Raw genomic sequence first — 14,405 nt, 5'->3', positions numbered from 1 at the left:
ACAGGAATAACTGTTAGTTTTCTGGCCAATGTTAAATATGAGTATCTAGTTCAAATGCTATTTCACCGATTTCTGGGTGATATTCAGGTAATTACTGAGCAGCTCCAATAACAATCTCAAAAACATTCAATACTGGTGGATTTCTCTAGATTGTGGTCTCCTAGAGACCATTTCACAAATCCACCCTACTAATCTACCTGCCTTTGGACAGCAATGATAGCCTTTTCATTTCTTTCTGTTTTATTTATTTTTGAGAAAGAGAGAGTACGAGCAGGGGAGGGGCAGAGAACGGGAGACACAGAATCCAAAGCAGGCTCCAGTCTCTGAGCTGTCAGCACAGAGCCCAGTACGGGGCTTGAACCCACAGGCCGCGAGATCATGCCCTACGCTCAACCGTCTGAGCCGCTCAGGTGCCCCTTTTCATTTCACCACCCAAGCACTCCTTTTCATTTTTTATCAAAGTATAAATACATGTACATACTTTAAGAAGTCAAACAGCACATCTAGGCTTAAAGAGAAAAAGTATAGAAATGCCCATTCCCTAAAATCACTCATCATATCCCTTCAGGGTTTTTTCTAATATTTGCTTCTTTATTTCTAAATAACATGCTTACACTACTCTGCCTTGATTTTTTTGGTTTCAGGTATTTTCTAATAACTTTTTTCTTTTTACCACAGCAGATAAGGACTATATTCTTATACCACTGCCCTACCCACCTCTTAGGGGCTTCCGCCCAATGTTCTTGATGTATCAACATGTGATATAAGCAATATTACATTGTAACTATATAAACATTATCCACAGCTGAACCATGAATTATTATTTTTCATGTACAACATCTTGCTTTTCCTAAGGTTCATAACTACTTTGTTTTTTCTCCTTTTTTCTCTATATTACCTATCATTAATTTAACTATCTCTACAAGTATAAATCACCTCTTAATCCACTCAAACACATCAATGCATCCACCAAGACTGTTTCCTACTCTCTTGGAAATACTCCTTTGCCCTGCTCCAGTCTGAGCTGGTAACTCTCTAAAAGCTGTTTAACAGATCATTCTCAACTACCCTCTACCATCATCCTAATAATCCCATTTATCTTTTTGCTGGGTCAGAACTCATTATCTGAATCTCACATTGTTCCTTCATTTACTTTCTCATTTAGTGAAGCATGCACATCCTCCAGTAGAATTCTGAGAAAATGTGTATGAGAATCAAGTTCTGAGCTCTTATATGATTGAGAATGTCTTCATTCTACCCTAACATTTGACTGACAGTTTAACAGGGTTTAGAATGTCCTTGGTCAGTAATTATTTTCCCCAAAATGTTCAAGGCATTGCTCTAGTGCTCCACCATTGTTGACAACATTCTTTTATACATGGTCTTCTCTCTCCAGAACCTCTTAGGAAAGTGTAATCTGCAGAGTTCTAGAATTTTATGAAGCATGTCAGGTTTTTCCTAATTTACTTGGTGTTAAGTCTTTATCTGGATACTTACACCTTACTATTCTGAGAAATTTTCTTTGTAGTACCTTTTCTTTATAACTTCTGCCTTTTGAACTTTTTCCTTTCTGAAATTTTAATATTCAGTACTGAATCTCACAGATTAATACTCTGTGTTGTTTCGTTAGCTTTTCATCCCACTTTTTGAGACTTCTCAGCTTATCTGTTCATGCTGAATTTTTAAAATCTCTACTATATTTTTCATTTCCTAAAGTTTTTTTTTTTTGTCTTTCCTGTTTTAATGAGGAAGTATCCCTTCTCTTATCTCTGAGAATATTAATTTTTAAGTTGTTCCCTGTTTCCCAGTACTTGGTTTGTTCTATCAGGTTCCTTTTGTCTGTTTTGATCTCTATTATATTGGAGGTGTCCCTCAAATATCTGGTGACCCTTAATTTGTGAGGCACTAAAATACTGACTGAAAATGGTGAGGATGGGTGGTCAGAGCCTTTCAACTAACAAGTTTCACTGTAGGATGATCAAACTAAGATCTGGCTTTTTAATTTGGAGACTCCCAAATATCAGTATCTCAAGTCTTTTCTCTTAGGCAAAACAGTATCCCAGAAGATGCCTCCTATCTCCCACTTTGGGAGTAAGCAAGACTGCTAGTGCTTTGGGAAATGATCATGGGTAAAGAACTAAAAGGCCTTAACATTTGACTTAATTTCCTTCTCTTTACAGTTGTTTCCTCTATCCTCATTTGTGCCAGAGTTCTAATCTGGCTTAACCACTCACTTTAGAGACTAAGCCTCCAGTCTTTGCCTGCGTGTAGACTCCTCTCCCTACCCTGTTCAGTCAAGAATCTGCAGGATAAAGTCATTTAGAACATTTTTCCAATTCTGATTTTTGGCACCACCCACATCTCTGCCTTCAGATTCAAGGCAGTCTAAGGTTCTGTGGTATGTGAACTGGATTTCTTCTCAACTCCACTTTCCCTATGAAAGGTTTAGGTTTCAGCTTTATGCTAAGATAATTTTTTAAGTAAACTCCATGCACAACATGGCCTTGAATGCACACCCCAAAATCAAGAGCTGCATGGTCTACCAACTGACCAGCCAGGAGCCCCATTTGCTAAGACGATTTACCATTCACCTCACAGAATCACGTTCAATCTTTGTGGACATCCCTTATCTGCTGTCTCTTCTCTCCAGTTCTTTGTCTTATGGCTTTAAATTTGTCATTCCTTTGTTCTCAATTTAGTAGGGTTTTGGGAAGGATTAGAGAATTAAACAGGTACTATGCTTATCAATCTGGTATGCTTAGGTGGAAGTTTGTCTTATTTGCTTGAATTCAGCATATCCTAAAATATGTTTCATGAAATACTAATCTTTTTGGGCTTGTATATTTGGGATTGTATGGGATGTTTCATGAAAATATCTTTTTCTACAATACAAACTTGTATAAAAAAAGGCTCTTAGTTTAGAGCCCAGTACTTGGCAGGTACCCAATTACAGTTTAATTGATTCCAAAGTTAATAAAGCCATAAGTAAATGGATATGGCATATACTTAAAGAAGTACTCCATTAAAAAATGCCTGAAAAGGGTATACGTTTTATAAACTACATCAATTATAAACTATTCGCCCAAACCAAAGATTAAGAACAAAGTACATGAAGGAGTTCAAAATTGAAAAAATATAACAACTCAGTTATCTAGCACTGGCAAAAAATGAAAAGTGACATTTCCTTAACAAATCTGCTAAAAAGGTATGTTATCTAAACTTTCCCAATATTTTTAGTGAGGGAACACTATCTTCATTAAATGAAGAAACTAAATTAAACAGTTTACATAATTTTACTAGAGTCCCAGATGGAAAAACTGCTATAAAACCCAAGAGGCCCAACTTCCAATAAAATTGTCTATTAGGCCTGCTAGAATTTTACTAATGTTATACTCCTCATTTATAATCCAGATAAAAGAATTTCATAGTTTCATACGCTCTATTCATTAGTCTGAGTAGCATATAACAAAGATAAATAACTTCCGGCATAAATTCACACATGAATGTTCAAAGAACAGCCCCTTCCTACTTCAAAAAATTTTTTTAAAATGAAAGAAGCTAAACTGAGTTGCTTCTAAAATTTACTTAAGCAATCCCAGATAAAGAGACAGACAAGATTTCCTCAAGTTCTTCTGTAAAAACAAATTTGAAGTCCTCTTAGGACACAATGGCTCCTGTTCAGTGTAACTGCGTAAACAAAGAAGTAATTAATTAGTACCATTTGCCACTAACTCTACCTTCACCTTAACTTAATTTCTTAGTTCTGTAAGACACTTCCTCATAATTACGTAGGTATTAGTACTTCTGTAGTTCCCACTCATAAACTAGAATGAGTATTTCTGACTATCCTAAATCAAACAAATAATTCAGGCATCTTAACTTAGTTGGCGCAGCGCTCGGTTATAGGCCTTGGACAGTGTTAATCTTTTAGCAGAAACAGTTATCTCTCTAAAAATAAGTCCAGGCAGAAGATAGATGCTAAAGGAAATTACAATAGTCTTAAAATTAGCATTAATATAGTGAGAGCATGCCAAACTATCGAAAGAAAATCTATAACATCATTCAGTCTTCCTCAGCATTAAATTTTATATCAGATCCTAGAGTTACTGAGCAAAGATTATCCATAAAAAAGGATGCTAACCTATAGCAATGACGGAAAAGCACAGTTTTGATATCCAAAGTTTTTAACAAAAGAAAAATGCTATCTGACCACAGAAGCCCTTGTAGTGCAATTCACAATAATAGTAAGTTCAGAGGCAGTAAATGTGAGGACCTATAAACCTGAGGGGTCATGTTAATTCCAATCAGAAAAAGTTAAATACATCCAAACTTCATAATGTATAAAAAATGCAGTTGATTATCATTTAAGAACAATGATATATATAAATAGAAATTCAATGTAACCTAATCTGGAAAATAAATGCTCACCACTTGTTCACAAACAGCTCAGTAAGCTGTTCTTTGGAACAGAATAAACAGCCTCAGTACTGAGGAGTCACAAAGCACTACCATGCCATTTTTCTCAAGCCCTGTTGCAAAGCGTTCCTGAATGAGAGAAACATGTACTAGACAAGAACGAAAGGCAGTAGTATTTAACTGCTCCTGTAGATAAATATATAAGACGTGCTTTGTTTCCAAAGTTTCGAATTAGAAGTAGAGCTAGAGGCCAAACCACAACTTCTGCTGTGAACTAACCACTCATGGTCATAGAATTCTCCCAGCAACTGTAAGGCTACTACTGCTTACAGTTTCAGGTATTTTATCTCATCTCCCCTAAGAACTTCTGCACTAATGAATGGAATTAAGACCACATGCAGGCTGCAAACCACCAAGTAATTAGAAGACACTCTTCCTTTTCTACCACAAACACATGCACACATGCACACACATGCACTCAATCACTCTCAGTCTCTTCCATCCCTTCAAGCAAAGCATAAAAAGGGTTGAAGCAGAGAACAGCACAAATGACTCCAGGAAGAAAATAGTTTATATAGGACTGACACAACGTACAGAGCTCAGTGGAGTTCTGTGCAGGACAATTTTCCAAACTAAACTATAACTACTAAGAACTTCAACACAAGTATTAAAGTAAGAAACAAAAAAAAAAATAAGAAATACAAGTTAAAAAAAAGTAACTTACTATGTGTCACCTTCAAATCATAAAGTTTTGGATGTAACAGATCTTCTTTTATGACTTTTTTTCTGTAAACATCAACAAAGAGGTGAAATAACTAAGAGAAAATTGTCATTCTGCTCATTTAATTTCAATTCACTGTCGATCAAAATGAAATTATGCACAGAGTTCTAAATTCTAGCAAAGAAAGCATGACTAGCAGCCACTCCTACTCCTATGACTTACAATGGAGTTTCATTACCAAGAAACAAAAAACCATGGCCACCTCTTCCCTCAGGAAGGGAGGGGTGTCAGGATTTTTTACTGCTTTAGAAAGGAGAGGCAACAATGAATCGATATCTAAGTGCCGTAGAGGCTATTCGACATGCAGGAAATAGAAGACTGACTGAGATGCTAAAAACATACACAGACTCCAAAAAGTATATACTATATTCGACAGCTAATAGACTTTCCACTTTGGGAGGAATCATGAAGGGGCTGATTTGGTGGATGAAAGCAAATCATTATTTTGCATCTGTTATTTCTTTCTTTCTTTCTTTTTTTTTGTTTGAGAGACAGAGCACAAGCAGGGGAGGGACAGAGAGAGAGGGAGACACAGAATCTGAAGCAGGCTCCAGGCTCTGAGCTGTCAGCACAGAGCCCGACAAAGGGCTCAAACTCACAAACCGTGAGGTCATGACCTGAGCCGAAGTCAGATGCTCAACAGACTGAGCCACCCAGGCGCCCCGCATCTATGATTTCTGTACACCATCCCACTGCTACAAATCCCTGAGAAAAAGCAGTCCAACACATGAACAATCTCAGCTGCGTTAGACCCACTGTATGAAGCTGTTACAGGACATATGGTGTGGACCACTGTACTCTCAGATAGGGTACTTCAGAGAAAGCACAAAAATGCATGTCTCTGACAGTCATGGCTAGTGATAGATACATCGAGAATGAAGCTGCAGAAGTTCTTCAGTGTGCCTGGGAAAAGGGTGCTACTATCTTCTATTTAAACATAAATGCAAAAATGAAAGCTGACTCATACAGTTAAAAGAAAATCTTAATAAAATTTCTGTAATGCAGTTACTAATTTGGATTTATGGTTGGGCTCTTGGAATGGGTGTCCCATGAATCCCTTAAAAATCATATACAAAAGTATGTTTTATGACACATTTTTCTGGTAGGTGTCTACATCCTTCTTTAGATTCTCAAAGAAGTCCATAACTTCCAAAAAGAGCAAAAGAGCTGCAGGATTACAAATTGTGGCATAATTTGTATCATGTGACATGTGTGACAATAACTATTGTCGACTGTTTTGGTAATTAAATATATATGCTGTTAAGAAATTAATATTCTGAGTGCCTGGGTGGCTCAGTCGGTTAAGCCTCTGACTTCGGCTCAGGTCAGATCTCACGTTCGTGGGTTCGAGCCCCACATCAGGCTCTGTGCTAACAGCGAGCTCAGAGCCTGGAGCCTGCTTCCGGTTCTGTGTCTCCTTTCTCTCTGCCCCTCCCCCTCTCATGCCATCTCTCCGTATCAAAAATACACATTTAAAAAAATTAATATTCTGATTAAATGTACTAAATGAATCATAAATTTAATTATGAATTTTATAATATAAATTTCTTAAGAATACAATTTTTGGCCAGCTCTGAATATAAGTCAGATCAAAATGGGCTTAAATTTTAAATGTATTAGAACAATTTAAATATTAATAATTTCCAGTATACTATTTAGTTCAAAAAATACATTAAATGCCTATTAAATTGAAATACTAATAAGGACTATATTTCTAGGCAATTATGTTTTAACAACAGTACTTAAAGAAATAAATCCAAACATGTTAAAACATTTTTTTTAAAACACAAATGGTTGTTATGGTAGGTACCAAGTGTGTGCTATAATACAAAGAAGCAAAATCAAAACGATAATAAGCAGTTTGTTGTAACTGTCTCATGAAGAATGTGTGCTTTGTCATTAATTAGTTCCTACTTTTGTCCATAAATACAAGAGCAGCGCTACTCAAAATGTGTGGTCAGTGTACCAGTGCTTATTCATTATTGGTTTGTCATATACAAAAAATGAGTAAGCTTTAATTTACACTGCTATCACATTTTTAGCTTACAAAAATATCTATCGACACAGATTATTAAAAAAAACCAAAAACCAAAACCACATTCATCAAAGACAGAATTCAAATTATACTCTCAGATTTCAACTGGTCCTTTTTAAAATTACCAAGTATATGCTTTAAAAGAAGTAATTAAATACATTTAAATCGCACATGATTTTTAAAAGAACACTTTTTTTTTTTTAGCTTTTATTTATTTTTCTAGAGAGAGAAAAAAAGTGTGAGTGGGGGAGAGAGACGGGGGGCGTGAGAGAATCTCAAGCAGGCTGCATACTCAGCATGGAGTCTGATGAGGGGCTCAATCCCATGATCCTGGGATCATGACCAAAGCCAAAATCAAGAGTTGGATGCTCAATAACTGAGACACGCTGGCACCCCAGTACTTTTTTCTTATTAGCTATCTTCCGGTTCTACATGTTTGGACTCTACTTCTACAGTTCACCACTAACCTCATACAACAGAAGAACTGTTTCTTAAAAGAGCTTTCATTTTTCTTGTCTTTTGTTTCTCTCAACTGTCTTTTTACTTGAACCTAGAAAAAAAGCAAAATCACTGATTTAGAGTTGATAATCCCAGCATCACAAATGATCTCATACCAATTCTCCTTCGAAAGGATAAAAAAATAAAGGAAAAAATTGACGGAATGAAAAGGTAGCCCAAGCACACATTCTTAATCATTCACAAGCATGCTAAATCATAAGACTAGTAAGTGTGCTAAACTCTGGGGAAACAAAACAGTTGAGAGGCATACAAACAGAGTGCTCATGACCACATATCTATTTATACACGTAGGACTGAGAAATTAACTCTAGTTGAGGATAATAGAGAAGACTTGGATAAGTAGGTAATTTATGAGTTGGTCTTAATGAATAGGAATTTATCTAAGGAAAAAATAGTTTGAATGGAAAAAAAGAATAGTGAGAAGCCAATACAGATAGAGAAGAAAATATGAGCAGGATATAAAGTTGATGTAATATACTAGGACCAGACTGTAAAGACTCTCAAATAAGAAACCAATTCCAAAGGAACCAGGGAATAAATGGAGTTATTAAAGCAAGTGAATAAGATGGTCAAATTTGGTTTTTAGAATAAGATTTGCCAGTGATGTGTAGAATGATTCAGTTAAGGAGAGACAATAAAGGTCAGGAAACCAGAAGAAAGCTCTTATAGTTGTGTAAATCTATACTGAGACAACAGTCGCTAGCTACATGTGGCTACTGGGCACTGAAATGTGGCTTGCTTGAATGTACCGTAAGTGTAAAATATACATTGGATTTCAAAGACATAGAACAACAACAATAGGTGAAATCTCTCCACAATTCTTTGAAAATACTATATGTAGACATACCACATTAGATATGTTGGGTTAAATAAAATATACTATAAATTTACTTTTAACTGTTATCTTTTTATTTTTCCTCTTTTAAAGTGGCTACTAAAAATTTTATAGAGTGGTTTGTAGTATATTTTTATTGGCAGAACCAGTCTGGATGACAGCATGAGAGCCTACAAAGAAGTAACAAAAGGGAGTGAAGAGGCAACAAATTTAAGACAGGGCACAGAAGGACTAGGCAAAGATGATGGAGAGAGAAAAAAAATGGAAAATTCCCAGATGAGTTCTGGACTTGTAAATATTTATATCCAGATAACCACAATTGTTGAAAACATAAGTCTGGTTCTAAGGAAAGAGATCAGGGCTAGTGATAGAATTTTAAAAGCCATACAATATAGGTAAGAGCTTAAAGCCACTGGAGTACTCGAGAAGACTTAGAAAGTATCCCCAGAAAACTGAAAGGAATTTAAAATTTAAGAAATTATTTCTAAAACCGCAGAGAGACAGCAAAGAAGACTGTGAAAGGTCAGGTAAGTAAAACAAACAAGCATACATACAAATATCCATAAAAGATATCTTATTAACTAAAGCAAAGAGGGTAATCAAGAACACCACATGCAGAAAACAAAAAATTATTCTGAACCTTAGTGAGGATAGTTTTAGTAGAATAAAACAATAAAAATGAATGTTCAATGAGAGTTGAAAAGTAAATGTGAAGGAGTAACCAAGTACAGATATCTCATTCAAGTTAAGCTGGAAAGGGATAAAGATAATAAAGTGAAGATTCAGTGTACATTTAAGTGTATGTAGGTAATATCACATGATAAGGAATACTTTTTAAGTCTAACCAAATTAGGTTAACACTACCCCAAACTTTTAAGTAAAATATAAATCATATTAAATAAAACATAAACTTCTATTCCAAGCAACAAAACAGTATTTCACACGAAGCAACGAAATTAAATTTTATAGGAAAATATCTTTGGAAGTTAGTTCATGCCAATACATCTTCAGCAACATAATATCCACAGTCTAGAAAAATAGAGAATCTGTCTTTCAGAGAAGCCATGATTTAATTTTGATCATAATTATTACACATTTATACAATGTTGTATCTTTTCTCTAAGACATACTAATTTATATAATGTACAATTATATAATTACAACAAACAAAATCATTTTTTACATATGTCCCTTTATTTGAATTGCAGTCTCCTTTGTTCCTTATGTCACTGAGACACATCTGGTAAGAATATATCAAAACAAATTACAAATACCTACACTGAGAACATCTTATGCTTAAATAGTTGTATGTTGCTTCCATACCCCTTACTACTCACAAAGACAACAACCAAGCTATTATAAACTTATAGTGCTACTTGGAAACAGTTTTTCCCCCATCAACATCACACACACATATATATAGAGAGAGAGTAACAACTGTTTTTGTTTTTGTTTTAAAGTAAACCGTACCTGCAATGTGGGGCTTGAACTCACAACTTAGAGATGGAGTTAGTTGCATGCTCTACTGATGGAGCCAGCCAGATACTCAAATAATTCTTAATTCTAAAAGTAATTTCCATTACACATCATTTGCTGACTTGTTAGTGATACCTCAAGAAATCTTCTTCTCATACAGTTTACTTAACTACTTACTATTCTCCTTTCCTTTTCGCCTTTTACTCATTGACTCAGGAATATGTTCCTATTTCTTTTTTCTTCTTTTATTTGTAAGCCAAAAATAAATCTAAATACAAATCATAATCATGGCTCATAATCATAAATAACATCAACAAGGTATGTATTTGTGAATTTCATGAAAGTGGTAAGGATTAAGCATTACAATAAAATTGTACTTCATGAAAGAATAGTCATCTGCCAATGCCAACCCTGAAACTATGAGAAGTCTCTCTCAAGATCTCTACAACCCCCCTTATTCTTCTCCAATCACTGCCTTTCCTTCAAGCAGCAGCATTTAAAAGCAAAGACACCATTTTATATTTAGTTTTACTGCCTTACTCTTCCAAACATTGCAATGTTTTTCATGAAAAAGAATTTTTGAGCCTGGAGCCTGCTTCATATTCTGTGTCTCCTTCTCTCTCTGCCTCCCCCTCCCCATGATCTGTCTCCATCTCAAAAATAATAAACATTTTTTTTAAATTATAAAAAACTAATTTTTGGATATTTTGAATTTAAGTTTTTGTGTGGTTAGTTTTTGAATCTAATATTCCATTTCAAACCCCTTTTCAATGAAAAAAATGTATTGAAAGCATAATCCAATTAATCGGTAAATATTTCTGACATATAAAAGTCCTCACACTAAATAATAATATTCTAAAATTTTAAATATCCTGCAAGTAAGACTATATGTGAAACTTCTTTTAAACCATCTGAAGTTGTGGAAAATTATAAGGTGACCACCATGGATCTGACCTCTTTAGGAGGGCAAAGAATTAAAAGGTTCAGAATTTTATATGCCTGTAGAAAAGTCTAGGCTTTACATGGTCAAGAGAAATTATAATCACACATTAAACCTAAAGTTGAACAATTCATAAATATACTCAAACTGAAAATCTACTAAAGCAAAATCATCTCAAGTTTATACAGTTCATGTTGCAAAGTAAATTATATGCCTTACCTTAACACAACCTTCCAATGCACTCAATTTAAACACGGCTTGAAATGGCTTTCTATCAACAGGACATGAAGCCAGTATCTGAAAAATGATTAACAAATTATAACATTATAAACATTTTTAGATCAACATTAAATTATAACAAACATATTTACAGTAAGTTTTCCACTAGAAAAGGAAATAGAAAAATAATTTTTGTTGTTCAAAGATAAAGATAAAATACTTTCCACTTGTATCATGTCACAGAGCAATAAATACCTTAAGCTTGTTCAATTCATTCAACCATTTACTGAACTCCTTCTGTATGGGAGGGGAGGTTAGGCGCAATGCAATGATCAACATGAGAGAGAAAATCTGTTATCGAGGTAATACCTACTAAGACCTGCCTGCCCAGTTGAGAACTCCTGGCAGATGAAAAGGAGAGCCAGACTGAAATCACCAGCTCTGTGATCTAAAGAAAGCACTAGGGCAGTTCTAAGTCAGTGGTAGAAGGAATCCCTTGGGCAGGTCCCTTACGGATTTTAATATTCTGACTTAATTAATTTCCCTCCAAGTCAATTATTTTGAATGGACAGTTGCACCAGCAAGTCACTCCTTATATATCCTTTAGGAGATATCCAATGCACATACATACATATGGTGTATCTTTTTAATATATGGCTAAACTGAATTTTATTTTTAATTATGTACCTTAAATTGGTTTATATTACTATTTCTGAGTGGCCCCATTCTTAATAGCATAATATGCTATAACGATTTCAATTTACATTTATTTTATATAAGTAAGATTGAGCATATTTTCATATTTTAAGGGCTTTTCAAAGTTCCTTTTCTTTAAATTGTTTATTCATAACATTTGCCTAACCTTTTTATTAGGCTGCTGGTCTTCTTCAAACAGAAATGTAGGCATTCTTTATAGATGAAGGAAAATTGTCTTCTGATCACTCTGTGATTCTAAATGAACTTTATTTTGATAAAAATATTATTTTCCTATACTTTCAAAATGAATCTGCATCAACTATAAGAGTTTCTCTGTTAATACTATTTAAATATTTGTATAGGAATAGGCTTATATTATTTAAATAATTTAAGAGCTGTCTGGCTTGCTCAGTCAGTAGAACATGCGACTCTTGATCTCACGCTCATTAATTTTGAGCCCCATGCTGGGTGTAAAGATTACTTTAAATATTAAAAAAAATCTTATTTAAATAATTTTAAATGGAGTATTGCATCCACTATGGCAGGAGGGAAGATTCTCTACAATATGAAAATACCAAAAGGTGATATTAATACATATGATTATGAAACAGGCCTTTAACAATGTAATTAGCAACACTTTAAAAGACCAAAAGATAGTAATAGAATTTTGATAAATTATCTAATATTCCCTAGAGAAAAATGTTGTGATTTTTGCCTTTCTAGACTTTGGAAGATATTAAGATATGCTTTTATAAATTCAGATTAGATCGGACAAGTGTAGCTTCTGATCATAGAATATGTTTTCATAAAGCCTGTGAACAATTTTGAAAGCTCTCAAAATATAAATTGAGTTACATTATTACTCTGCTAAAAAGTAATTTTTATTCTCCCGTTAAGTAAGTAGGCCTTGAAAAAATGCTTTACCACACCTGAATTAGGAAATGTGATATTACTAAATTAACTGGTTCTGACCAGTAGAAGCCAGTTCAGCTTAGTTCCAAGTACTATGGATTTAAGATGCCATTATTTTCCCTACAAAAAACTCGACCGTAAGAAGCTTTGCAACAAGTAGTGACATAAAGCTGTCCATATCTTTTTAAAATTGCACTGCAAATAGCAATTCTAGTTCAAAGAACTCAACAATATGAATGTTTACATTAGTGTTTACTATATGAAATTTCTTAAACTAGAAGTTGTCTTAATATATTTACAATTCAAAAAAATATTTAAAAGTAAAACTTTTGACATACTTCTTATAAATAACCAAGTTTCAGAATATACTTATTTCTATTTCAAAGGTAAATTTAGAAAAACATTCATAAGAAGATAAAACAATGCTTCCTTCAATGTTTGAAAAAAAAAAACTATTAGGATGGGTAGAAGCTCTGGACTACTGTCTTTCAAATCTTACCCTGATATGAAACTTTGAGCAAGTTACACAGACTCTGTGTGTCTCGGCTACCTCATTTGTGAAAATGGGGATAACAGAATTTATCTCTGAGGTTCTTAAGGGAATTAATGGAATTAATCTTTGAAGTGCACGGTATACACTAAGCACTGAGTAAAGTCTTCTAAATATCAACTAACTTCACTGCACAACAAAAAAAGCTTTACTTATTAACAAAAAAGATAACCTACAATATGATGTATAAATGCATGTGACAGGAGTACTTAATGATTTTGTTAGAATTTGCAAAGTTCATGACATACATGGAAATTAAAATGTTTCATTTTACTATATCTATTTCAATTTGTAACACTAAGATCTAAAGAAAGCCACTGTGTTTAAGAATGTCAGATGCATTGAATCTTTCAAAAACTCTGAAATTGCATAACCTTATTTTCTTCCTTATTAAATTTTCTCAGATGACATCAGCTAAATGGCACTCTAGCCTTTAGTGTTCAAACTAACAGTTTCAACCTGAGCCATTCCATTTTGATCTGTTTAAAATAATGGGGTTCTGAGTAAGATTTTGTTTTTGTTCTTTTTTCCTTTAGCATAACTGCCACAGATTTGTTTAAGGTTTCATTTGAAGAAAGGGTTCTACTGTTATTACAAAAAGAAGTAGTTGGAAAACCACTGATATTATTACAATCTGTATATACTTAATAGTTTCTAAATCTAGTTGCTACTAGAAAATTAGTAAATAGGTTTTCTTTGGCTCAGGCTCAGCCATCAGAAAAAAACACTGAAAACCAAGTTATCCTCCCCAGTTAAGGAAAGCACAGGCCAGAAAACAAGCTACCTACAGTAGACAAAATATCTTTGCTATGGCTATTGAGAAAAGATGGTATATACATTTCTGACCTTTGAAAAGTTTAACAAAACATTTCACAGGGGAAACAGAAAAGAAATTTAGTTATCCTCAGTTAAGTATTCATTTGGCATACTTCAATAGATTAAGACTAAAGAAAAATAAAAAAGAAATCAAAATAGATTTTTAAAAATTAAGTGGATGTTTAATTTTTTTGTTAATGTACACTATAA

The 14,405-nt window shown here is 33.9% G+C and overlaps 1 protein-coding gene across 5 annotated transcripts in view; it reads right to left on the bottom strand.

Moving 5' to 3' along the window:
* SCAF11 (SR-related CTD associated factor 11) overlaps positions 1 to 14,405 on the bottom strand; it is a 70,364-nt gene that overhangs the window by 18,400 nt on the left and 37,559 nt on the right. For all 5 annotated transcript variants that reach the window (XM_029953473.1, XM_029953472.1, XM_029953471.1 and 2 more), the window contains 3 exons: positions 11,222 to 11,299; positions 7,700 to 7,782; positions 5,141 to 5,202 (listed from right to left, as the gene is read on the bottom strand). In XM_029953473.1, coding sequence (XP_029809333.1) covers positions 5,141 to 5,202; positions 7,700 to 7,782; positions 11,222 to 11,299 — 223 coding nt within the window. The remainder of the gene's footprint in view (positions 1 to 5,140; positions 5,203 to 7,699; positions 7,783 to 11,221; positions 11,300 to 14,405) is intronic.

The sequence above is a fragment of the Suricata suricatta genome, chromosome 10, assembly GCF_006229205.1.
Source record: "Suricata suricatta isolate VVHF042 chromosome 10, meerkat_22Aug2017_6uvM2_HiC, whole genome shotgun sequence".
Lineage (NCBI taxonomy): Eukaryota > Metazoa > Chordata > Mammalia > Carnivora > Herpestidae > Suricata > Suricata suricatta.
Note: the sequence above shows the minus strand (reverse complement) of the source record. Positions and strands in the feature narration are given on the sequence as shown.